The 27,714-nt window shown below is 37.9% G+C and overlaps 1 protein-coding gene across 1 annotated transcript; it reads left to right on the top strand.

Annotated features, from left to right (window-relative positions):
- Nucleotides 1–15,327: 15,327 nt before the first annotated feature.
- Nucleotides 15,328–19,544, top strand: LOC129076147 (lymphokine-activated killer T-cell-originated protein kinase-like). Its single transcript, XM_054580338.1, is given in 2 exon segments — nt 15,328–15,477; nt 18,600–19,544. Coding segments are annotated over 2 exon segments (1,095 nt in total).
- The last annotated feature ends 8,170 nt before the right edge of the window (nt 19,545–27,714 follow it).

Raw genomic sequence — 27,714 nt, 5'->3', positions numbered from 1 at the left:
TTTTCAGAGAACCAGCTTCTCGATTGGTAGATCTTTGGAATTGTTCTTTTCATCTGTATGTCATTCAGTTCTGCTCTAATCTTGACTATTTCCTTACTTCTACTTGCTCTGGGATTTATTTCTTGTTGTTTCTACAGTTCTTGAATTGTAGTGTTAGATCTTTTATTTGAAATATTTCTATCTTTTTTAGGTAAGCCTGTATTGCTATGAACTTCCCTCTCAGGACTGCCTTTGCTGTGTCCCATAGGTTTTGGACTATTGTCTGTTCATTTTCATTTGTTTTCAGAAATTTTTTTGATTTCTTGTCTTATCTCATTATTGACCCATTCATTGTTTAATAGTGTACTGTTCAGTCTCCATGAGTTTGCAAGTTTTTGAAGTTTCTCTTTGAGGTTTATTTCAAGTTTCAAGCCCTTGTGGTCCGAGAAAAGGTTTGTTATTATTTCAATTTTCCTGAATTTGCTGAGGCTTGCTTTGTGTCCTATCATGTGGTCTATCTTTGAAAAACTGCCATGAGCATTTGAAAAGAATGTGTATTTTTCTTCTTTGAGATATAAGTTTCTATATATGTCAGTTAAGTCTCTTTGATTCAGTGTGTCATTCAGCACCACAATATGTTTATTAATGTTTTGTTTGGAAGATCTGTCCATTTTTGACAGTGGGGTGTTTATATCCCCTACTATCAGCGTGTTGCTGTCTATATCTTTTTTGAGTCATCCAACAATTTCTTTATAAACTTGGGGTCTCCTATATTGGGAGCATATAAGTTTACAATGTTGATGTCTTCTTGATAGATTCTTCCTTTAAGTATGATAAAGTGCCCCTCTGGGTCTCTTTTTATGGCTTTTGTTTTGAAATCTACTTTGTCTGATACAAGTATGGCAACCCTGGCCTTTTTCTCTTGCCCATTTGCTTGGAATATTTTTTCCATCCCTTTACTTTCAATCTGTCTAGGTCTATTGCTCTGTGGTGGGTCTCTTGTAGGCAGTATATGTGTGGCTCATGTTTTCTTATCCATTCAGCTACCCTGTGTCTTTTGAATGGGGCATTTAGTCCATTCACATTGAGATATATTACTGATAGAAACTTACTCATCTTTTCTCTTTGTACCGGTGTTCCTCTCTGTCTCATTCTTTTCCTTCATCTGCTTAAACCAGTCCCCTTAGCATATCTTGGAGTGCTGGTTTGGTAGGGGCCCCCTTGTATGTTACTCTGTTCTCCCTTGCTGCCTTGAGGATTCTCTGTCTTTCATAGTTGCCATTTCATTGATGATTTGTCTTGGATTGGATCTCCTTTAGTCCCTCTTGAGTGGGGTCCTCTGTGCCTCCTGGGTCCAAGAGAGCTTTTCTCTCCTCAAATTATGGAAATTTTCCGTCATTAGTTATTCGTGGATAAGTAATGACGGAAAATTCTCTATCTCTTATTCTCTATCTCTTGCTCTTCTTCTTCTTCTGGTATCCCTATTATGTGGATATTATTGCGTTTCATGTTGTCCTGCATTTCCCTGAATTCCTCTTCATTCTTTTTGAGTCTTTTTTCCATTTCTTGTTATTTCTGGGAGCTCTTTTCTACCTTATCCTCTATCAGTGATTCGATCCTCGGCTTCATCTAGAGTGCTTTGGAGTCCTTCTCCTGTGTTCTTCAATTCAGAAATGGTATTCTTCATATCCTCTTGTTTCTTCTTGATAGTGTCTATGTCCTTTTCCAGGTTGATATAGTTTGTAGTAAGATCCTGATAGTTTCTCTGCAGTTTCTCATAGTTCTCTTTGAGCTGGCTGAGCTCATTGAGCTTCCTTAGAACCATTGTTTTGAATTCAATATCTGATAGTTCCCTTGCCTCTATATCATTTAGCTCTCTCTGTGGGGAATCCCCTTTTCCACTCATTTGGAGGGAACTTCTTTTTTCTTCCCATGTTTGCGAGAGTCTGTTAAGTAACTTATTTATTTATTTATTTATTTTTGCTTCTGCCTCATTTGGGCTGTCTATATTTCCTGACTTTGTGGATTATACTTCTATGGTAGTAGGTGGGTCTTTTTGTTTGTTTGTTTATTTATTTATTTATGTTTGTTTATTTATCCCTTTATTTTTCATTCTGGGCCTGCCTCTGATGATGTCAGTTGTTGACCGTATATGACCTTGGATTGTTTGTTTGAGCCTTCCATGAGTCTACTCTCTGTGTCTGACTCCTGTTTGGGGCAGCTCTGTAACCCCTTCAGTCAGGGATGGACTTTCTTTGGATCGCTCTGCACTCTCACGCTGGCTTCTATAGCGCGCTTCCCGGAGGGGCAGGATCCCCTTCCTGCCTCGGCCTGTGCGTCCTTGCCGCAGACCAGGGGGCTTCTTTGTGACCTCGCGTACTCTTCTGGCCCCCCTGGCCGGTGGGCTCCCTGACACTGGTCAGTTTAGGGTCTTCTATTGTGTGTTTTCCCGCTTTTGCCTCTTTGGGTGCATTGCTTGCCCTCGCCAAATGGAGACTAGGGAAATGGGAGGAAGTCAGCTCCAGGACTCACCATTTAATCCTGTCTCTGGTCTCTCCTCCAGGGACTCTGGGCATCTCGGTAACCCCTTCACCCGGGATCTACTAATTCTGTGAGCCGCTCTCCAATCACGGGCGGGCGGGTCAATTTATGCCTGCCCTTGCCGCTCTGTGCACTCCCTCACAGGCCATATCGGTGACAATCTGTGGGAGGCCTTGCCAGCTGTTGCGAGCCCTCTCAAGCGCGCATGGGTCACACACACGCATGCCAACCCTCCCCAGCCACTCGGAGCAAGTGTGCGCGCCTGCACTGGGTGGTTTTGGGGTGTCTATGCGTGCTTTTCTGCTTTTGGCTCTTTGGGGGTGTGGCCTCTTCCCGCGCAATTGGGACTACGGCAAGGAGAAGGAGTCGGGACTCCCCGGTTCCTCCTCCTGTTCTTTCCCCAATGCCTCTGTTTCCTGTCTCTCCTCAGGGTTCTCTGGGCAGTTCTGTGACCCCTTCGGCCAAGGATCCACCACCTGTGCGGACTGTGTTTCAATTTCGGGCAGTCTGGTTCATGTGCGCCCCTCTTCTGCCTCTTTGGGGGTGCCTTTCCAGCCCACAATGGAGATTACACAATGGGGAGGGAGTCAGGACTCCCCGGTTCCTCCTCCCATTCTTTCCCCAAGGCCTCCATCTCCAGTCTCTCCTCAAGGCTCTCCCAGCCAGTCTGCACTCAGGCCCCAGGCTCACACGCGCAAGCTGTGTGCGGAGTGCACAAAAGGCAGGTTAATTGTTTCCCTTCTGCCAGAGCAAGATGGTAGCTGCAGTGTGGGAGGTGCATTATCACCAGGGCTCCACCAGCCGCCGTCCCAGTTCTCTTCACAAAGTTTTCCTCACCAGTCTTTTCCCAGGCACCAGCCCACCCTGCTGCCGCCTCTACCCAGCGATCAAGGAGGGTGGCTGCCGCTGCAACTTTTGCGTTCGCCCTTGAAATGTCTTTTTGCATCCCCAGCCACCTGTCTCTGGCAGAGAGCACCCCTAAGCTTTTTGGGGTTGCGTTTTGTCTGTATTTTCTTGGTTTTAGCTGCTGTAGTTTAGGGGTCCTTTTTTGTGATTCAGACCCAGTTCTTCTCAGGTGGAGCTAACTGGCCATTTCAATATCCCTCTGGTACTAGTGCCCGTGGGCACCCAGCCCACCTTCTCGAGCCTCCAGTACACTTCTCACCCGTTGGGATGTGTGAGAGTCGAATCCACTGTCTGTCCGTGGTTCCAAGGCTCCTCTCCCACTATCGTTCCATTGTTTTCCAGGTGATTACTCCACTATTTAGTCGCAATTCCAGTTTGGTGTTAGGGGGAGGAGGTTAGCGTGACTCCCATTCACTCCTCTGGCATCTTAATCTCTCCTCTTCATGCATTTCTTGGCCAGGCATATATTTTCTCTAGAGAAATAACTATTCATGATAATAGGATATAACTTTTGAAATTTATAATATTTGTTTTTAATGGCCATAAATGAAAACATACCTGGAAAACATTTCAAAAATAAAATGTTTAGTGCATTACATCTTCCTGTTTTTATTGCATTCTGCAGTTCTTTGTGTACTGAGCAAACCTTATAAGAGATACCATGTGGGATCTTTAGAAAATATCCTATTTTCATTGTACATACTTAATTAGTCTATGGATATTAAGATCTCTTCAATTAGGCCATCTAAATAAAAAAGCAGGATCAGTTTTCTTATTCTTAAAAATTTTGGGGGGGCGATACTATGTAAATTTTATTTTAAAATATTTGAAACATTATCATCCCAACATAGACAGTAAAAATTATTTTTATTTCCATAGTTCTGAAAAGTTTTCAGCGATTAGTGCTCGTTACCAACCCTTTATATATATATATATATATATATATATATATATATATATATATATATTTTTTTTTTTTTTTTTACTGATTATGTTATTACAGGTGTCCCATTTTTTTCTCCCCTTTATTCCCCTCTGCCCTGCACCCACTCTCCCACCAGCACTCCCCGTCCCCTTAGCTCATGTCCATGGGTTGTACATGTAAGTTCTCTGGCTTCTCCATTTCCTATACTATTCTTAACATCCCCCTGCCCATTTTGTACTTACTATTTATGCTTATTCCCTGTACCTTTCCACTCATTCTCTCCCCTCCCCTCCCCTCTGATCTCCGTCTCTGTGATTCAGTTCCTTTTCTAGTTGTTTGCTTAGTTTGTTGTTTGTTTGTTTGTTTAGGTGCAGTTGTTGATAGCTGTGAGTTTGTTGTCATTTTACTGTTTGTAGTTTTTGATCTTCTTTTTCTTAAATAAATCCCTTTAATATTTCATATAATATGGGCTGGGTGATGATGAACTCCTTTAACTTCACTTTATCTGGGAAGCACTTTATCTGCCCTTCCATTCTAAATGATAGCTTTGCTGAATAGAGTAATCTTGGATGTAGGTCCTTGCCTTTCATGACTTTGAAGAGTTCTTGCCAGCCCCTTCTTGCCTGCAAGGTTTCTTTGGAGAAATCAGCTGATAGTCTGATGTGAACTCCTTTGTAGGTAATTGTCTCCTTTTCCCTTGCTGCTTTTAAGATTCTCTCCTTATCTTTAATCTTGGGGAACATAATTATAATGTGCCTTGTTGTGTGCTTCCTTGGGTCCAACTTCTTTGGGACTCTTTGAGCTTCCTGGGTCTCCTGGAGGTCTATTTTCTTTGCCAGATTGGGGAAGTTCTCCATTATTTTTTCAAATAAGCTTTCAATTTCTTGCTCTTCCTCTGTTCCTTCTGGCACTCCTATGATTCAGATGTTGGAACATTTAAAGTTGTCCCAGAGGTTCCTAAGCCTCTCCTCATTTTTTTTTTTTGAATTCTTGTTTCTTCATTCTGTTCTGGTTGAATGTTTATCTCTTCTTTCTGCTCCAAATCATTGATCTGAGTCCCCGTTCCCTTCCCTTCACTGTTGGTTCCCTGTATATTTTTCTTTATTTCACTTTGCATAGCCTTCACTTTTTCCTCCATTTTGCAACCACACTAAACCATTTCTGTGAACACCCTGATTATCAGTGTTTTGAACTGTGCATCTGATAGGTTGGCTATCTCTTCCTCGCTTAGTTATATTTTTGGAGCCTTGATCTATTCTTTCATGTGGGCCACTTTTTTGTGTGTCAGTGCACCTGTTATACTGGAAGGGGCAGAGCCTTAGGTATTAGCCAGGGCAGGGCAACCCAGGTCATTGCGTTGTGATGCTGTACGTGGCAAGGGGTCAGAGAGAGAACAATACTGCTTGCTCAGCTCTTGGCCAGCTTTCAGTCCCTTCCCTTGCTACTTACAAACAAATTGGGCCCTTTTGGTGCTGATTCCTGGGTGGGTGAGTTTGTGTACATTCTAGGACCCTGTGGGTCTCTCCAATGGACTCTCCTGTGAGGCTGGCAGTTTCTCCTGCTGCCGCACACCCCACAGGTTTTTACATCCAGAGGTTTTGAGGCTTTCTTTTTCTGCACTGGAACGCTGGGTTGCACGGTCTCCCTCGCTTCCCAGCTGTTCTTCCCACTTATCCACATGCAAATATGGGATCACCTGGTCCGCCAGATGCCACCTTGCCCCACATTCTCTCTGTCCCGGCTGTCCGTCTCCACCCCTCCTACTGGTCTGGAGGAATGTTTCCTCTTTAACTCCTTGGTTGTTGGACTTCCACACAGTTAAATTTTCTGGCAGTTCTGGTTATTTTTGTTTTTAAATTTGTTATTGTGCTTCTTTTGGTTGTGCAAGGAGGCAAAGTATATCTACCTACACCTCCATCTTGGCCAGAATTTTATTTTAAAAATTCTGAACTAGAAAGTGCATTAGATGATATTGTGAATTTCAATTACAAATTATTTTTTAAAAACTGATTTCCTAAATCAAGCTAATTTTTAATCCAAGAGGCTAAATGTGTATCAGGATACTTTTTTCTTTGTTTTTAGTGACCCACTACCTTAAAGAAGATACGGGAAATTCTTTTTTTTTTTTTTTTTTACTTTTTAAATAATTTTTAATTTTTTAAATTAAAGTTAGTGTACAACCCAGTGATTAAGACACATTTATATAACATAGGAAGTAATCACACTAGTAAATCTAGTACCTTATACCATACATAGTTATTACAATATTATGGACTATATTCCCTGTGCTGTACCCTACATCACCATGACTATTCGATACGGGAAATTCTTGAGGTAGACTAACTTAGTCTTATATTTATTTAGTGCCTGTCTCTATTAGGAAAATATTTTATTAATACTACTTTCCTGTTGTAATATATTGTTCTTTCTCTCACTTGGTTGCTACAAAGTCTAGAGATGAGCTTGACTGGGCCATGTGCTCTTACTACCCCCAAGTGGCTTCTAATTGACCTACAGCTGAACCCACTAGTAACAGGGAACTTAACTGCCTTCACAAGCAACGCATTTCCTACTTAGATTGCTTTGACTTCAACAAGGATTATTTCCCTCTTTCTCCATTCCTTCTGATTTAGCAAGAGAAATTTAGGACAGCTTGTTTGAGAGGAAATACCTTTTTGAATGCAACTGTTTATAGGGAGGCCTGTAGTAGAAGTGAATTCTTTCTGCATTTCCTTACATACACTTAGCATTTCTGAGGGCTGTCCAGTTGGCTCCATCTCCCACACTCTCAACATCTTCAATTTCTGGTCCCTCCCAGACCCATTCATTTGCCTTCTCAGTCTACTCACTATCTCTGGCTAATAGACAATAAGCCAGTATTATAAATACTTGCTTAGAGAGGAGAAGCAGTGTCCCCACCATCATTTTTCCAATCATCTTTCTAATACTTTCTTTCCCATTTGTTTTATGCAATATGAACTTTTTCTCATTAATCAAACTAATGGTGTATGCCTTCGTACAAATCTCTCTCCTGATTGTTGGTCTCAAATAAAAAAATTTTAAATAGGACTCTTCTGAGGGTAAATATTAAAAGAGGTAGAAGGGCATATTTGAAATCATGTTCTGAATTCTTCCTCTCTTAATATGTGGTTAGTGAACAGATAGAAAATTCAGTGGTTCATTATTCAAACTTATTTGGCTGTGGGTGTGCATGTGGGTGTAACTGTCTATGTGCTTCTAAATTTTCATTAAGTGTAAAGTACATGCACAAATATTTATTAACTGGAAGATTGATCTTTCCTTAGTAATAATTTTTAATCACAGTCTGAAGGGTGGGGAATCTGAGGTTACAAAAATTATTTAAAACAAAAACTTAATGCATATAGAAGTTTGCTGCAGATATAAACTGCCCATCATGCACTGCTAGTTTATGAGGCTTTTCCTCTGTTCCCTACTATTACCTGAAGGTGGCACTCTTTCCACAAACTAATTTCTTAGGACCCTGTAAGGTAGGCACTCCCACCATGCCAACAATGCTTAGCACTAAAAAGGTCAAACCACTACAGAAAACCACCCTATATCACAGAATATATATTAAGCAAGAGAATTCAGATACTTTATGCTTATCTCAAAGATGACAGCGAAAAGAGAAAATGAGAGAAAAAGATCTAATTTTATAGCTGCATAACCAGACCTTTAACAAGAATCAGAACAGATAAACACAGGTGATTGTGTCTCAAAGACTAATTTTCATGCTTTATGAAAGAATAAACTAAAATGTTTCCAAACTTCAGCATGCTAAAGGACCTGTGAATCAAAAGAAGCTGCCAGGCTACTAAGTACTTTGCTTCAAAAAAATAGTATCTAAAAGGGGTTTCTTAAAGAAGAAATGATCCTATAATCCTCTTTCAGTCTGCTGCTTAAAATGACCCTTTTCAGAGGTTTCACATCTCCCTCAACAGTTCTGGGCAGAGAATAGCTTTGTGTTTCAGAAATGTCACAGAAATGCTAAATAGTTCAATTGTTTCTGGCTTTGCTCAAATTATGTATTTTATAACCAGTAGGGGAAAAAATAAAGCAAATGCAAACTTTATCTACTCCTGGAACTAACCATGAATAGAATATGTGTTTTGTCTACTTTGGCCCACACAGGAAAAAACTGTCAGAAGCCAATTTTGGGGTGGGGAATAGACATTATAATCTTGTACTGCACAGAGACAAATGAAAAGCCACCAAAATTGTTGTTCACATTATCAAAGGTTTGAGACCAATCTATTTTGTAATAACAAAAGGGAGTAAGAGATTTCTGCTGCAAACCTTATGTACTTTAGTCAAAAATAACTCCCTAATTATTGTAAGAACATGCAATTGTTTATCCACCACCACTGTGCAGAATTACAAGCCCTGAAGGAGACTGAACTTTAGAAGTCGATTCTGGTTTTGAAGTAAAGAATGAAAACTGAGGTAAATGTAGGCCTGCCTTCATAATGGGGGGAAAAAGCTCTATTTTTTCTATTCTATCTTCTTTATTTATAATTGTATATTTAAACCAGGTTAGTAAACCACAGCCAAAGCAAAATCTGGCCTACCATCTGTTTATGTAGATAAAATTTTATTGGCACACAGCCAAACCATTCATTTATGTGTTCTCTATGGATACTTTTGCATCACAACCTCATGGTTTTATAGTTGCAATAGAGACTGGCTTCCAAAACTGAAAATATTATTCATTACAGTAAAAGTTTATGAACCCCACACTAGATTGTAATATTCAGGTTTGGCCTTTCTTGAAGGTAAATTGCATGGCAGCATGAGCTATATATATCCTATTCATTACTGTATTCTTTTCCCCTAGCCCAGTGTGTGGTATATTATTGATACTCAGTAAATATTGGTTGAATGAAAGGAAATACATGTTCTCATGAGTACATTCAAGCATGCAGTCTCTCTCCATGCCCAGATACTGCACCGACCCTACTCTTTCGGACACCAGAGTCATGAAGGTGGAACAAGAAGATTGAAAGCGAATCAAGGATGGAGAAGCAACAGAAGCAATGCCTTAACACCTGAATCACATTGTGTGTATAGCCCATGTATGCAAGAATCTTAGACTGTATGATTATGATAATGATAGTCATTATTATGAAGCACTTGGTGTACATCAGGGACCTCATTTGCATTATCTTATATAAAATGTACAAGAGTCCTATAATGTATGCACTGTTGTTATAATTTCTTTTTACAAATGAGAAGTGAATACTCAGAGGTTAAATAACTTGCTAAAGGGTAAAGATATGTGGAAGTAGGATCTGAATCCGGAAAGTCTGATTCCAGAGCCTGGCGTAGATAGACGCAAAATTCATTGTTTAATGGAAGTATGTTTTTTGTTTGTTTGTGTTTTTGTTTTTAGTTATGACAGGAAAAATAGTTGCAGAAATTTTCTGATTTCATCACAGCACTGCAAAAAATAAAAAATAAAAACCTGACAATAAGTACCATCTTTTCTCTTCCCCCTCCTTATGACAAAAAATAAGTAAGGAGTAACACTGTGCTAAGTTCTCCAAAGGGAAAATACTGATAGAAGATTTTGAAGAGGTGGACATTTTAAATAAAAAATGCTTAAGAGGCAGTGAAAACAGATGTGGACATTGGATTTAGTCACCTTTCCTAGAGCTCTTTCAATGGAAGGGTGAATGAACTTTGATACCTAACTGTGAAAGGTTAAAAGGAAATGAGTGTATCAAGCCCAGACAAAAACATCACAAGAGAAAAAGAAAAAAGACTGTAGGCTGATATTCCTCATGACTATAGACACAAAAATTCTAAGCAAAACTCTAGAAAACCTAATTTCACAAAACACAAAAGAGAAGTATATACAGCCATCAAGTAGGATTTAATCCCAATAATACAAGGCTGATTCAACATACATAGATCAACCAATGCAATATATCACATTAACAGCATTAAGCACAATCTTCCCAGATGATGCAGAAAAAGCATTTAACAAAAATCTAACACTCTTTCATCATAAAGTCACTCAATAAACTAGAAATAAAAGAGAACTTCTTAATCCTGATACAGAGCATTTATGAAAAACTCAGAGCTAATATCACAATTAATGGTGAAAGACTAATCAGAAACAAGACAAGGATGCCCACTCTTCCCATTTCTATTCAAGATTATACTAGAGGTTCTAACAGGGCATTAGAAAAACAAAAGAAATAAGAAAGACTTAAACTGGAAAAAAAAAAAGTAAAACTACCTCTAGTCACAACTGACATGACCTTATACACAAAATACCATGAGAAAGCTAAAAATAAAAAAAAACAAACCCCTATTAGAGCTAATAAACAAGTTCAGCAAGGTTTCAGGATAAAAAAACAATATACACAAATGTATTGTACTGTATGTAATTATATTTTATTCCAATGCAATTCCTATATAATGAACAACCAGAAAATGAATGTAAATTTATCAGAAGTACTAAATAGGAATAAATTTAATCAAGGAAGTGAAAGACTTATACAATAAAAACTACAAAAGCAGCCATGACTGGTATGCCTCAGTTGGTTGGGTGTCATCCCACAAAGTTAAAGGTCATTGGCTTGATTCCCAATCAGGAGGTTTTGGTCCCTAGTTGGGGCACATACGAGAGGTAACTGATCAATGTTTCTCTCTGACATTGATGTTTCTCTCCCTTTCTTTGTTCCTTCCCTTCTCTCTAAAAATAAATAAATAAATTTTTTAAAAACAACAAAAACATCATTGAAATAAATTAAAGATATATGTAAATATAAAGACAGCCTGTGTTCATAGGCTGGAAGTATATTATTATTAAAATGGCAATACTCTCAAAATTTATCTACCGACTCACAGTAAACCCTACTGAAATATCAGATAACTTTTTTTGGACATAATCCTAAAGTTCATATGAAAATAAAAAAGACCCAAAATATCCAAAACAATTTTGAAAAATAACCAAATTGGGAGATAGACATTTTCCAATATCAAAACTTAAGCTCCTTAAACCAAATTATTTAGTACTGGGCACTGGCTGGAGTGGCTCAGTGGATTGAGTACCAGCCTGTGAACCAGAGGATTGCTGGTTCAATTCCTGGTCAGGGCACACGCCTGGATTGTAGCCCAGGTCCCCAGTGGGGGGTGCACAAGAGGCAACCACACATTGATGTTTCTCTCCCTCTCTTCCTCCCTTCCCCACTTTCTAAAAATAAATAAATAAAAACTTTAAGAAAGATTGTTTAGAACTGACATATATATTAGAAATAGAAGTATAGAAAGAAACACATATTTATAGTTAATTGATTTTGCATAAGTTTGTCAATACAATTCAATGGGGAGAAATACTGTGTTCAAGAAATTTTGCTGGGACTAGTGAACATCCACATGCAAAAGAATGAATTTGGAAGCTTAGCACAGAATATACAAAGTTTGACTCAGATTTCATTAAAGACATAAATATAAGAGTTGCAACTATCAAACTCTTAAAAGAAAACAGGCATAAATCTTCATGAGCTTGGATTTGGCAATACGTTTTTTTAGATGTGACTCTAGAAGCACAACCAAAGGAAAAAGCTAGGTAAATAGGAATTCATCAAAATTTAAAAATTTGAGCCTAAAAAGGCACTATTAAAAAAGTGAAAATATTCTTCTTATAGGTGAGATCATATGATATTTGTCTTTCATTGCCTGGCTTATTTCACTTAGCATAATGCTCTCCAGTTCTATCCATGCTGTTGCGAAGGGTAGTCGCTCTTTCTTTTCTTTTCTTTCTTTCTTTCTTTCTTTCTTTCTTTCTTTCTTTCTTTCTTTCTTTCTTTCTTTCTTTCTTTCTTTTCTTTCTTCCTTCCTTTCTTTTCTTTTCTTTCTTTCTTTCTTTCTTTCTTTCTTTCTTTCTTTCTTTCTTTCTTTCTTTTCTTTCTTTCCTTTCTTTCTTTTCTTTCTTTCTTTCTTTCTTCCTTTCTTTTCTTTCTTTCTTTTCTTTTCTTTCTTTCCTTTCTTTCTTTCTTTTTTCTTTCTTCCTTCCTTTCTTCCTTCCTTTCTTTCTTTCTTTTCTTTTCTTTCTTCCTTTCTTTCTTTTCTTTTCTTTCTTTCCTTTCTTTCTTTCTTTTTTCTTTCTTCCTTCCTTTCTTCCTTTCTTTCTTTCTTTCTTTTCTTTTCTTTTCTTTCTTCCTTTCTTTCTTTCTTTCTTTTCTTTTCTTTCTTTCCTTTCTTTTTTCTTTCTTCTCTTTCTCTCTTTCTCTCTCTCTTTCTTTCTTTCTTTCTTTCTTTCTTTCTTTCTTTCTTTCTTTCTTTCTTTCTTTCTTTCTTTCTTTCTTCTTTCCTTTCTTTTCTTTCTTCCATTGTGTAACTGTACCAGTTTTTGGATCCACTTATTTGCTTATGGGCAGTTAGGCTGTTTCCAGCACTTGGCTATTACATAGAGTTCAGCTATGAACATCTAATGAACAAAATAAAACCACAGGCATGGAAACATGGAAGAGACTGACAGTGACCAGAGGGAAAGGGGAGGGGGGATAATGTGGAAAGAAGGGGAAGGGACTAGACAAAGAACATGTATGAATGACCCACGGATATGGACAACAGTGCGGGAATTGACTGCAGGAATGGGGGGTAGGATGGACAGAAGAGGGCAAAGGGAGAAAAAACTGGGACAACTGCAATAAAATAAGAATAAAAATGATTTTAAAAAGTAAAAAGAGTAGAATCAAAGATGATGGTGTAGTAGGTGGAAGCTACACTCACCTCCTTCCAGGACCAAATGGAAATTACAACTAAATTATAGAACAATCATCTGGAACAACCAACTAAAAACTAGCTGGAGAGAAGCCGTATAACTAGGGGGTTACAGAAGAAGTTATATCGAGACTTCTTCTGTAGTCTCCACACTCCAAGAAAGGTGATGTGAAAAAGGTTGTCTCACTCCCATGGGTGGTGACTGAGGTTCTGGAGGGATGGGTCAGCTGTGAGGTTTCCCCCTGAGAAACGTGGGGTCTCAATCTGAAGCTGAGCTTTCCAAACCAGAGCACCAGAGCTGGGAAGAAGCACACACGTATCATCTGGCTGTGAAAAGCAGAGAGGTTTCTGTCCACCAGAGGGAGACAGAAATCCACTAGAGAAAGAGGCACCTTCTGAAAGGTCCAGTGCACAAAATTTCATTTGTCGTCACTTACCCTGGGCCCTGGATGAGGGAGTGCAGAATGGACAAGAGTCACGTGAGAAGAGTATGGGGTTTGTGGCTCTGGTTAGAGAGCTGAAGGGACAGCTGCTGGGATCCCTGTGCTGAGTCATTCTGACATACCACACATGCCATCTTTCTTAAGTGGAGCCTTCTCCTCCCTGTGCCAGCAGCCTTGGGGAATGCAACAACGCCACCCTCTAGACTCCCTGTCAATCTTTGGAACTTAAGCCCTGCTGAGGAGTCAGCTTCCTTGGCCAGGGTATAGAGGTCTGGGCAGACTCAGGGGCTTTCAGTGACTAAGTAGGGTGGCTTTGGGATGGGCGCCATTCCCCTCATTTTCCTATGAATGTGACTGGCAATTTCCCCTCACTGGAGATCTGTTAGAACCAACCTCTGGGCTTCTGGCAGACTCACCTTCTGGGCTCCAGATTTGGAGACTCCACCCACCTGACTTCTAGTGGCTCTGACCTGCTAAGGTCAGAGAAAAATCTAGGAAAGACTGAGTTGTTTGGCTCTTGTGTGGGAGCCATACACCCAACCTTCCCTACAGCCTGACCAGTACTTTCCTCTCACAGGAGATGCACTAGCCCCATTCTCCTGACTTGTGGAAGCCTCACCCTACTGAACTCTGTCTTCTCCCAGCAAAATCTGGGACAGACTGAGCTGTGTGGCTCTAAAACAGGGGCCGTTTTCCCTTGCATACCCAACCACAGCAGAGTCCTCCCTTCACACAGCCAAATCTTGAATGGTTTGGGCATGCTAAACTCTGCTGGCATCACCTTGACAACTCCCTGAGATCCCACCCCAACACAGAGGTGTGAGTACATAGCAGATGGGAACTAGACTTGATATACTCAGAGACATTTGCTGAGTCTCCTTAGACCCAGCACTGGTGCTGAGTCTGAACTTGTCTGATGAACACCATTTGCCCCTACCTGGTGACTCACTGTAAACCTGCATCACATAACTAGAGTACTGTCAGAGGCTCTTGCATGGGTTGAACCTAAAATGCAGCCAGCAGGTAGAGGCAAATCTCAGGGTGCCTTGGTTGTTGCTGCCCTGCTCTTGGGTGAGTGCTGGTAAAACTCAGCCTTGGTGCACACCTTGATACTTTCTGCATGCACCCAGGTCTAGCAGAGGCAGCCACAAACTGTTGATCACTTGCAGCTCCAAACAGGTTTCCCAGGGCCAGCCACAGGCAGTGTCTGGTATTGGTCCGCACCACTGTCCCTCCAAAGAGGCTCAGAACCAACACACTCAGGCGCCAGGTTCAGGAAACATCAGAGCAGGATCCAATAAGCTTCATATCCAAAGGGAGGTCTCATCAGGCAACAAATCCTATTGAGGCGAATTCCACTTCATGTGGTCAGCACTCGCACAGCAGGTTGGATACCGTGGTTAAAGTTGAGCCTCACAGTCAGTCAGCCTGAGTTTGATCCCACACACAAATGGGCCAATACCAATCAAAACTCAATTATAATAGGAGGGTCCACATAACCCACACAAGGCACATTCTTGGAGCACCCAGCTCAGGTGATCAAGGAGACTGTCACTGGGCCCCACAGGATACCTACTACTTAAGGCTACCCCACAAAGACTGGAAGTAATAGCAGGTCTATCTAATACACAGAAGCAAACACAAAGAGGCAGCCAAAATGGTGCAACAAAGAAAGAGGTCCCAAAAGAAAGAATAGGAGAAATATCCAGAAAAAAAGGACTAACTGAAATGGAAGAAAGCAATGTATAAGATATAGAGTTCAAAGTCATGGTTATAAGGATGTTCAACAGTATGGAAAATGACAGAGAAACCATAAAAAATGATCAGTCAGAAATGAAGAATGCAATGTCTATAATGAAGAACACACTGGAAGGAATAAACTGTAGGGTAGATGAATCAGAGGACAGAATTGGCAATTTGGTAGACAAGGTAGGAAAAAAAAACCCAGAGCAGCAAAAAGAAAAAAGAAATTTAAAAATGGGGTAGTTTAAGGGACCTTTGGGACAACATGAAATGCACAAAATCCTCATAATAGGGGTATCAGAAGGAGAAGAGAGAGCAAAGGATTGAGAACCTATTTGAAGAAATAATGACAGAAACATTCCTTAACCTGGTGAAGAAAAAAAGACTCAAGTCCAAGAAGCACAGATAGTATCGAACAATATATACCCAAAGAGGTCCACACCAAGACACATAATATTTAAATTAAATTAAATAATTAAGACAAAAAAGAATCTTAAAAACCACAAGAGAAAGACAGTTAGTTAGCTACGAGGAAGCTCACATCAGACTGTCAGGTTAACTTCTCAACAGAAGACATTTCAAGCCAGAAGGCATGGACATGAAATATTCAAGGTGATGAAAATCAAGGACATACAACCAACATAATTCTACACTGCAAGACTATCATTTAAAATTGAAGGTGAAATAAAGAGCTTCCCAGATGAGAAATAGCTAAAGGAGTTTGTTACCACAAAACCAGTATTACATGAAATGTCTGCTTTAGGAAGGAAAAGAAAAAGAGGAAGAAGAAGAGGAAGGAGGAGGAGAAGGAGAAAGAGAAGAAGTAGAAGAAGAAGGAGGAGGAGGAGGAGAAGGAGGAGAAGGAGAAGAAGAAGAAGAGGAAGAAGAAGAAGAAGAAGGGAGGAGGAGGAGGAAGAAGAAAAGTTAAAAGAATAAAATGGCAAAAAAATGTAACAATCAATAATCATTTTAAATGCAAATGCCTTCAATGCTCCAATCAAAAGACACAGAGTAGCTGATTGGATAAGAAAACAAGACCCATATACATGTTGTCTGCAAGAGATCCACCTCAAAATGAAAGATACAGACTAAAAGTAAAGGAAGGGAAAAATGATATTTTATGCAAATAGAAAATAAAAAAAGCTGGGGTAATAATAGTTATACCTGACAAAATAGAATCTAAAACAAAGGCCAAAGCAAGAGACAAAGAAAGTCACTACGTAATATTGTACTGAAATGATCAATCCAACGAGAGGCTATAACCCTTGTAAACATTCATGTACCTGAAACAGCAACATCTAAATCTGTAAAGCAAATCTTGATGGAAATAAATGGAAAGAATGACAGTAATATAGTCATAATAGGGTATTTTAACACCCCATCGACATCAATGGATAGATCTCCCAGACGGAAAATCAACCAAGAAACCGTTGACTTACATAATACACTAGATCAGATGGATTTAATTGATATCTTCAGAGGATTTTACCCTAAAGTAGCAGAATATACATTCTCTCCATGTATACATGGAACATTTTCTAGGATACACAGCATATTAGGACAAAAAACAAGTCTTAATAAATTGAAGAAGACTGAAATCTTATCAAACATCTTCTCTGACTACAATGGTATAAATCTAGAAGTCAATCAGAAGAAAAAAACTGAAAAACAAAGCTAAATAACATGTAATTAAATAGTGAATGGATTAACAATGAGATCAAGGAAGAAATCAAAAGTTACCTGGAAACAAAGGAAAATGAACACACAACAATGCAATATCTATGAGACACAGTGAAAGCAGTCCTAAAAGGAAAATTGATAGCATTACATGCCTACCTCAAGAAACAAGAAAAATCTCAGACAATCTAACTTTACAGTTAACAGTACTAGAAAAAGAACAATGAACAAAGCCAAAAGTGAGTATAAGACAGTACATTTTAAGATCACAGCAGAAATAAACAAAAAAAAAAAGTCTAAGAAGAAGTTCAACTTTTTGAGGAAATTCCACACTGCTTTCCACAGTGGCTGCACCAGTCTGCATTCCCACCAACAGTATATAGCAAGGACTCATGGACAAAACCAAAGGGGAAGAGGTGAGGGAGGGGGAAAGGGAAAGTGGTGGGGGGTAGGCAGAGACAAATGTATTTGAAAAAATAAATTAAAATAAAAAAAGAAAAAAATAGAAAACATGTCTATTTTATTCACCTCTTAAAGATAGGTGCCTATAACTATTTCTTGTGGTTAGAATAAATAGGTACCTTAGAGGTGGCTTAAATACAGACTCTCTCCTGCTCATTTTATCAATCTAAAAAAAAAAAAAAGAAAGACAGAAAGAAAGAAATTCAAAAGGCCAGTGAAACCAAGAGCTGGTTCTTTGAAAAGATAAACAAGGTTGACAAACTTTTAACCAGATTCATTATAAAAAAAAAAAAAGAGAGAGAGAGGACCCAAGTAAATAAAATCAGAAACTAAAGAGGAGAACTAACAACAGAAACCAAAAAAATACAAAGGATTGTAAGAAAATATTATGAAGAACTACATGCCAACAAATTGGACAACCTGGATGAAATGGATAAATTCCTACAAACGTACAATCTTCCAAAAGTGCATCAGAAGAATTAGAGTCTGAATAGACAGATTACAATTAGTGAAACTGAAGCAGTAATCAAAAAACTTTCAACAAACAAAAGTCCTGGACCAGACAGCTTCACAGGAGAATTTTAAAACACTCAAAGAACACCTCTCCTTCTCAAAGCATTACAAAAAATTCAAGGAGAGGGAAAACTCCCAAGCTTATTTTACAAAGCTAATTCCAAAACCAGATAAAGACACTAGAAAGAAAGAAAATTATAGGTCAATATTCCTAATGAACATAGATGCTAAAATTCTCAACAAAATATTAGCAAATTGGATCAAACAATACATTAAAAGGATCATATCCACAAATCAATAAACATGATATACCACATAAACAAAATGGAGGTCAAAAGCACATGATTTTATATCAATAGATGCAGAAAAAGCATTTGATAAAAATCTAGCACCCATTTATGATAAAAAAATCTTAGCAAAGTGGGAATAGAGGTACTTAACAATAATAAAGACTAGTTGGAGTGTGTTTTTGTATACTGGTGGGACGCTGTGGTGACCAGGGGATCTTCCTGATGGCCGCTCGGAACCAGTTTTTAAGACATTCTTGGCCAGGACCTCTCGCCAACCAGATTTTTTTCTACCTGAAGTGTGACTACTGCACTGCATGGCTTTGGACCTACAGTGATTACTATGATGGAAGAAGTCAATGATTAAAGACACCTAGCAAATTATCTGAAAAAAGAAAATCTGCATTATGTTCAACTCCATGTATAAATATTCCTGCCTCCCCGTTTATGCAGAAGCTTGGCTATGGCACAGGGATAAATGTCTACCTTATGAAAAGACCTCCAAGAGGCTTGTCTTACTCTCTTTGGGCGGTGAAAAGGATTAATTCTAAATGTAATGGTCATTATCAAAGAATGTATCAAAAGGGACTAACTGACAAGGCTAAGATTTTGAAAAGCCTTCATCATCCAAATATTATAGGTTATCATGCTTTCACTGAAACCAGTGATGGTAGTCTGTGTCTGGCTATGGAATACAGGGGTGAAAAGTCTCTAAATGACTTAATAGAAGAATGAAATAAAGAGAGCAAAGGTCCTTTTCCAGCGGCCATAATTTTAAAAGTTGCTTTGAACATGGCAAGAGGGTTAAAGTATCTGCACCAAGATAAGAAGTTGCTTCATGGAGACATAAAGTCTTCAAATATTGTAATTAAAGGTGATTTTGAAACAAATAAAATCTGTCATGCAGGAGTCTCTCTATCACTGGATGAAAATATGACAGTAACTGACCCTGAGGCTTGCTATATTTGCACTGAGCCATGGAAACCCAAGGAAGCTTTGGAAGAGAATGGCATTATCACTGACAAGGCAGACATATTTGCCTTTGGCGTTACTCTGTGGGAAATGATGACTTTATCTATTCCACACATTACTTTTTCAGACAATGATGATGAAGATAAAACTTTTGATGAAAGTAACTTGGATAATGAAGCATACTATGCAGCTTTGGGAACTAGGTCACCTATTAATATGGAAGAACTGGATGAAACATACCAGAAAGTAATTGAGCTCTTCTCTGTATGCACTAATGAAGATCCTAAAGATTGTCCTTCTGCTGTTCACATTGTTGAAGCATTGGAAATAGATGTCCAGTGAGCTCATACTCATAATTATCTGAGCTTCAAGTATGATTCATGTATATAACTGTTCTGTTTACTGTAATACACTTATGTAGTTACTATGGTAATCTATAATTATTAGGCTCTTTGAAAGAGGACTATTTTATAACTATAGCACCTTGTTAACATTTGAAAAACTATTTCTGTTACAAAAGTATTTCATGTGATGAGCAGTTGATATCATAGTGGGTTTCCTATAAAGTTTAAGAAACTATTTTGAGTTTAAGAAGTGTTGAAACTTATTAATAGAGATTGAAAATAGCAATATTTGATATTTGTCTAACTTTAATTTAGGTAGAGTGACCAATACTTTTATTAAGGATCTTAAATATTCTATTTTAGTAAATCTATTTAAATTAGCACTTTGCTGAACAAACTATGTCTACATTAGCTTATCTTTTTGAAACATTAAACTTTGCTGTTCTGGGCTGGTGTACTTATTAAATATGGTCACTGGAAGCTGAGAGAATATGGCTCAAAAGAGTAGCTCCTTGGGTATTCCTAAACTCTCTTAGTTAAGGATTGTCTTGTGCTCCTGGTTCTCCCCAGATATTTGGTCTTCACTTTTATTTATTAAATCTATTTTCTGAAAGGAAAATAAACAAAAAAAATTAATAAAAAAATAAAAATAATAAAGGCCATACATGACAAACACACTGCCAGCATCATAGTCAACAGGAAAAAAACTACAAGCTTTTTCCTTGAGATCAGGAACAAGACAAGGATGTCCACTTTCACCTCTCTTATTCTGGAAGTCCTAGTCATAGCAATCAGACAAGAAGAAGAAATAAAAGGCATCCAAACTGGAAGGAAGTAGTAAAGCTGTCATTATTTGTAGATGACATGATATTGTTTATAGAGAACCCTAAAGATACCACCCAAAAATTACTAGACCTGAAAAATGAAATCCATAAAATGGAAAGATACTAATATCCAGAAATCACTTGTATTGTTATATACCAATAATAATAATAATGAACTACCCAAAAGAAAAAGGGAAATTAAGAAGACAATCCATTTAAAATTGCTTCAAAAAGAATAATATACTAAGAAACAAATTTAACCGAGGATGTAAAAGACTGTACTCGGAAAATTATAAGACACTGAAGAAAGAAATTGAAGATGATACAAATAAGATGAAGCATACACTGTGTCCATGGATAGGAAGAATTAACATCATTAAAACATCCATACTACCCAAAGCAATCTAGAGATACAATGGACTTCCTATCAAGATACTAGTGGTGTATTTCATAGAACTAGAACAAATATTCCAAAAATTTATATGGAATCAGAAAAGACTCCAAAAAGCCACTGCAATGTTGTGACAGGAGAACAAAAATTTGAGGAATCATGCTACTTAACATCAAACTATACTACAAGGCCATTGTAATCAAAACAGCATGATACTGGTGTAAGAAAAAACATATATCAATGGAATAGGATGGAGAGCCCAGAAATAAACTCTTGCCCTTATAGTCTTTTAATATTTGACCAAAGAGGCAAAAGCATGCAATAGGGTAAAGACAGTCTATTCAACAAATGATACTGGAAAAATTGGACAGATAATGTGCAAAAAAAGTGAAACTATACCACCTTTTCTTATGCTATACACAAAAAATAAACTCAAAATGGATATAAGGCTTAAATGATAAACTCAAAATCATAAATATCCCAGAAAAAAATAGACATAAATCTCAGATATTTTTTCTGATATATCTCCTCAGGCAAGGGGAACAAAATTTAAAATAAACCAATGGGACTACATCAAGCTAAAGTTTTTGCCAACAAGAAAATAAAAAGACAACCCACTGATTGGGAAAACATATTCACCAACGATACATCTGATAAGGGGTTAATATCCTAAATTCATAAAGAGCTTATGCAACTCAACACCAAAAAAACAAACAATCCAATTACAAAATGGGCAGAGGACCTGAATCAACATTTCTCCAAAGAGGACATACAGATGGCCAACAGACTTATGAAAAGAGGATCAACATCACTAATCATTAGAAAAACGCAAATTAAAACCACAATGAGATATTACCTCACACCTGCCAGAATGGCTATCATCAATAAATCAGCAAACAAGTGTTGGCAAGGATGTGGAGAAAAGGGAACCCTCGTGCCTTGATGGTGGAAATGCCGATTGGTGCAGCCATAATGGAAAGCAGTATGGAGGTACCTCAAAAAATTAAAAATCAAACTGTCTTATTACCAAGTGATTCTACTTCTGGGAATTTATCTTAAGAAACCTGAAATACTAATTCAAAAAAATATATGCACCCTTATGTTCATTGCAGTGTTATTTACAATAGCCAAGATTTGGAAGCAGCACAATAGTCCCTCAGTTCATGAGTAGATAAAAGAGCCATGGCACATTTATGCAGTGAAGTACTACTTAGCCATAAAAAAGAACGAAATCTTACCCTTTGCAACAGCATGGGTGGACCTGGAGAACATTATGTTAAGAGAAATTAGCCAGTCAGAGAAAGAGAAGTATCATGTGTATTATTTATATGTGTAACCTAATGAACAAAATAAATTAACAAACAAAATAGAAGGAGGCTCATTGAGACAGACAACAGACTGACAGCTGTCAGGAGGGAGGGGACTTAGGGGCCTGGGTAAAAAAGATGAAAGAGTAAGAAAAAAACTCATAGATGCTCAGAACAGTAACATCATTACTGGAGGGAAAGAGAGCTATCGGGAAGTAGATGAGGGAAAAGGCGGAATAAATGGTCGTAGAAGGAGTCCTGACTTAGGTTGGTGAACACGCAATACAAATACACAGATGATGTATTATAAAATTAATTAAAAATTAATTTAAAAATTGAAACAACAGCCCAAATAATAGGAGGATATATTTGTGAATCATATCTGATAAGAATTTAGTATCACAATATATAAAGAACTGTTACAACTCAATAATAAAAAGACAAATAATCTAATTTGAAAATGGGCATAGGATTTAAATAGACATTTCTCCAGAGGAGATAAACAAATATTTAATAAGCACATGAAAAGATGTTAAATATCAGTCACCAGCTAAATGCAAATCAAAACCACAAGATACATTTTACACCTACCAGGTGTGTATATACAAATGGCAGACAATAACACAAGTTAGCAAGGAGCTGGGGCAAATGGGCCTTTCATATATAGCCGGTGGGGATGTAAAAATGTGCAGACACTTAGAAAAACAGGCAGTTTCTCAAATTTTAAAGATAATTATCATATGACATAGCAATTCCTCTCCTAGGTATATACTCAAGATAATTGAAAACATATGTCTACATAGAAACATACACACATATATTCATAGTAGCATTATTTACAATAGCCAAAATGTAGAAACAACCCCAGTGTCATTAACTGATACACATATAAACAACAACGATATAGTCATAAAAGGAAATATTATTTAACCATAAAAAGAAATAAAGTACCTATTTGTGCTACGGGATGGGTGAAGCTTGGAAGCTAAGCAAATGAAGCCAAACAAAAACATCCACATATCGTCTGGTTACATTTATACAAAATGTCCAGAGTAGGCATTTAGTGGTTGCCAGGTTTAGGGTGGGAGAGGAGATTGGGTAGTGATTGTTAATGGGTGTAGGGTTTCTTTTTGGGGTAATGAAAATGTTCTGGGATTGGATAGTGATGTTGGTTATGAATATAATAAAAACCATTGGATTGTACACTTTAAAATGGTAAATTTTATAGTATGTGATTTACATGTCAATTTTTAAAAAGGAATGGATTGTGAGGAAATGGGTAAAGTGCACATGCAGATTTGATAATTCTGAAAACTACAGCAATTCCTAGATAGGAAATCAGGAACAGCTAAAAAAAAAAAAGCAAAATGAGGAAGCTTAGATACATTTGATGGTGTAGGGAATCGGTGGTGAAATAGAGATTGAAGAAATTGAATGGAGACAGAGAACATACTTTTGCTTATCTGAAACTAGCCTTTAGTTTTAAATCCCAGCTTGGAACTTCCTCCATGACTCCATTTCCAGCTCCTACCACAATTGGCTACACTTTCCAGTAGTCTTCTATTCTCTGACTTTCTTGACTGCCATAGTTAGTCTGGGCAGGAATAGCCCTGTGGCCTGGAGTGAACCATTTCTAAGCTCTGGCACACGTGCTGTCACTGGCGGAACTGCCTCCCAGTTACATGCTGGGTTAAAGTTATGCATACCTTTTTGGCTAGCCTTGTTGATATGCAAAATAACTCAATGGCCGTGCTCCATGGGTCCTATCCCCTAGCCAGGTCTATAGGAGGGGCCTGGGGCCCATCTTACCTGACACCCCCATTACAAGCTCACTGGAAGTCAGAGAAAAGTTGGCCTTGGAGACAGGTTCGGAGGATTACCTCAGGACAAGCAGCCACTGCCCATTGCTTCCCCGGTTATAAATCTCATGGGGGGACCCTCAGAGTTTAGGAGATGCATACCAGTGGGGGAATAAGAGGGGAAAGGGAAAGGCATGGGTGTGCTCCTGGGAAGGAGAGCACACATGGGGACCTTTATTTTTAGGGTTCTTAAAGCCTAAGAATTTAGGGGAAATCTTAGGTAAGATATCAACAAAATATTCATCAGTTTTACAGCTGTGTTCGTTCAGGGTCATGGTCTCCACTGATTCGTCAGTGCCAGGACAGGGGGTCATTAGTCATTGTAGGTGGTCTTCTTGTTGCCCACCTGGTTTTGCTGCTTTTCTGGGCCAGGAGCTGAAATTCAACTGAGTCCTAGATGTTATCTCTAGGGAGGTGACCTGTATTTATCTGTAAATTGCTTGGTCAGTTAGTTCAGCTATCTGTCTCCCCACTCCATTTGCCAAAGAGTTTTCCTGGATTCTTACTATCCTGCCTCAGGGATAGGGGATTGTTCAAAGAAAATTAACCAATAAATGTTCTTCGTATATTTAATATTTAACTAAGTAGTTTCCCCTTCATATTCTCTTAAGGCTTCAAGTAATATAGAAATATAAATAGACCCACAATCTTGTCTTGGATTAATATAGGACACTATCAACAGGGCATTATGAATAATAGGAGGCTAAAACAGCACTGATTGTGCAGGTAGACTCAACTCTTATCCCTTAGTCCTTCACCAATTACAGTCAATTTTTTAAATCTATGGTACACCAGAAATGGATAGGAATAGGAAAGAGATGAATTTTGCTTTTCACTGGACATTAGTTTAGATAATGAAGATTCTTAGCCTCTCACCCTATAGCAGAGTTGTGTGACAGCACAAAGCAATCTGTATGTGGGTGTGCTGTTATGTCTGTCCCAAAATAAGCCCAAATAGACTTGAAGACAAAGAATTTCAAAATCACAAGAAGCTCTGAAAACTCATCAGGATTGATTTTTAAGAACTTCTGATTAAGAGATGAGTTTTGTAAAACAAATTTCTGTTGAGTTTAAAAGGCATTCTGCTGTTTACTAATTTCAGGCTAACCCAGTTTGGCCTTTCACTAATTAAACTGTGTAAGAAAAGGGGCCACATACAAACCCAACAAGCTCAGGGGACACCTTCAGGGTGGGCTTACAAACTCAGAAACCTAAAGTAACCACACAGAATGGTCTGAAATTAAAAACTTTCTAACTAAAAGTGGGTCATGGTGGGTAGTCATGTTTTAGGCTGTTATTTTCCCTCACAAAGGTCAATCTTTACCTTAACTGAGCCTGTTGCCTTTTTGTTTCTTATGATAACATACCTTTGGAATGTCAAATTTCCTTTTCCTAGACCCCTCATAGCACAGGCACTGCACCAGGGGGAGATCACAAATCTCCTCATTGTTATCATTACCCTGTTAATTGTTGACTGTTATATCTTGTACCCACCCATGTAAAAGATGTGTCTATCATTTTCCTTTTATCTAATCCCAGATGTTTCCCTACTTTTTTTCCTTCTGCCTCCCTAATCTACCACCAACAGATTGCATGTAATCCCCTTACACCTTCTCTTTTAATTTTCATGCATAAAATAAGGTGCAAAACTGCCATTTTCAGGAGCATTTTCTCAACTTGCTGAGGTTCTCCTTCCTGGCAGCTGTCAGTTTGGGTCAAATAAACTCACACAAATTTTCTATAGGTTTGAATGTTTCTTGTGTTGAGAAAACTCATTTGAAGTGGAAACACATTTTCAGAAATTTTCAACAGAATGAAAACTCAACTCATCTATCCATTATCATTTTCCTCCTTTATCTTCTTAAATTTAGCTCTTTTGATTGTGTTCTTGAACAATGCATTTACTTTTCTGGTATCTCACTTGTCATTAATAATCACAGAATTTAGCTAATACTCTGACCAGACGTAGAAATGGGATGCAATTGGCTTTCATGTTTTCAAAAATAAAACAACTGTGGGACATTTACACAATTGGAATACTAGGCTGTAAAAAAGAAAAATTTATCCTTTGCGACAGCATGCATTGACTTGGAGAACATTGTACTAAGTGAAATAAGCCAGTCAGAGAAAGACAAATACCATATTTCACTGGGAGGATGTTTATCAAAGCTTGGGACAGTGTTCATACATGACAACTAATGAACAAAGTGAACTAACAAGCAAAATAGAGGCAGGCTTATAGATGGAGAGCAGGATGAAAGCTCTGGGGTGGGGGATTGGTGGTGGAGAGAGCAGGGAGAAAGGACTCCTGGACATGGACAGTGGTGTGGTAATTGCAGGGGGGAAGGAGGTATCAGGGGATTAAATGGCGATGAGGAAAAATACAACAAAAAATTTTAAAAATTCTTTATTCAGTGCCTTTTACTCATCTACTGGTATCTTCTTTCTTCTTCTTCCTCCCCTCATATCTATCATCTAGCTAGCGACCTAGCTCTCCCATAGTTATATTATGCCCTGTGTTCCACTCTGCCAAAGACCATATCCTTAGCTATCTATTAAATAAACTTACATTCTAATGTATGAGTATCTGCAGGCTTTATATTTACAGGATTAAATTTTTTAATTTTTATTTTTATATAATAATTCAGAATACTAAACCTAGAAAAAGAATCCTTCAAAAATAAAGGAAAATGAGGGCATCCTCAAGCAAAAGATGAAAGAATTCACTGACAAGACACCTATATTGAATAAATACTAAATGAAGTTCTTCAGCCTATGAAATGATCCTAAATAAATGGAAAAACTGCAGGAAGTAATGAAGAGCACCTGAAAGGGTAAATGTGTAAATAAACTGGTTTGACCCACTTTGTTATATCAAGTGTAAAGATCTAGAGTTACAATAATGTTAGGCTAGAATTGACCTTTTTTAAAGATTTTATTTATTTTTAGAGAGAGGGAATTGAACCAGTGACATCTCATTTTGCAGGATGACGCTAGACCAAGTAAGCCACACCAGTCTAGACTAGAAGTGACCTTTTAATTCATTTAGCCCAACCAACTTACTTTATTGGACAAATATGAGTAAATAATTTCAGAGGTTCCTTAGTGACCTAATTTAATGATCCTAACCTTTGAGTTCCAAAATTTGTTGAGCTCCAGGTTACTCACTATTCTTTAGGTCTTTGAAGTCTCTTGGGAAAATCCTTTGTCATCATATATAGTCTCCAGGTACTATATTGTGCCCATGCCTGCTTAACTATATCAGGATTTTCTGCACAAAGCTTCAAAAATTTTCTCTAATCCTCTTGAACTTTCTGTAATGTCAATCTGTTATAATCTTAGTATCTCACATGACAGATCTTGTCTAAAATAGATTTCATATTTGTAGATGAATAGGTACTAACTGTAAAGTTGCTTTCTCAGACAATTTAATGGTAGGTAGATACTATTCTTTAAGAGTTTCCACTAGGAGATTAAAGTGACTTTCTTATGTATTCATTATAGTGGCTAAGAGAGTATTGCACTATCAAGAACACAGCGCTGACAATCTGTCCTAACCAGTCCCTCAAGCTAGTAAGTGGTACAATTGTGTCAATTAGTACTAAATTAGAATGTTTGCTGCCATACAACATTGAACATAAAAAAATATTTTTTAATATATTGGTTTGAATAAATTGACATTTTGTAAAACAAATGTTTCATATTTGTTCTTATTTTGGAAATGGTGAATTTCTACAAAGTTGACTGATTTTGACCAAATTTCACTCATTAATAAAAGCTATAATTT

Source organism: Pteronotus mesoamericanus, unplaced genomic scaffold (genome assembly GCF_021234165.1).
Source record: "Pteronotus mesoamericanus isolate MK-2021 breed Mesoamerican mustached bat unplaced genomic scaffold, CSHL_Meso_final contig_57, whole genome shotgun sequence".
Lineage (NCBI taxonomy): Eukaryota > Metazoa > Chordata > Mammalia > Chiroptera > Mormoopidae > Pteronotus > Pteronotus mesoamericanus.
The sequence above is the reverse complement of the archived record's forward strand: the minus strand, read 5'-3'. Positions and strand labels throughout refer to the sequence as shown.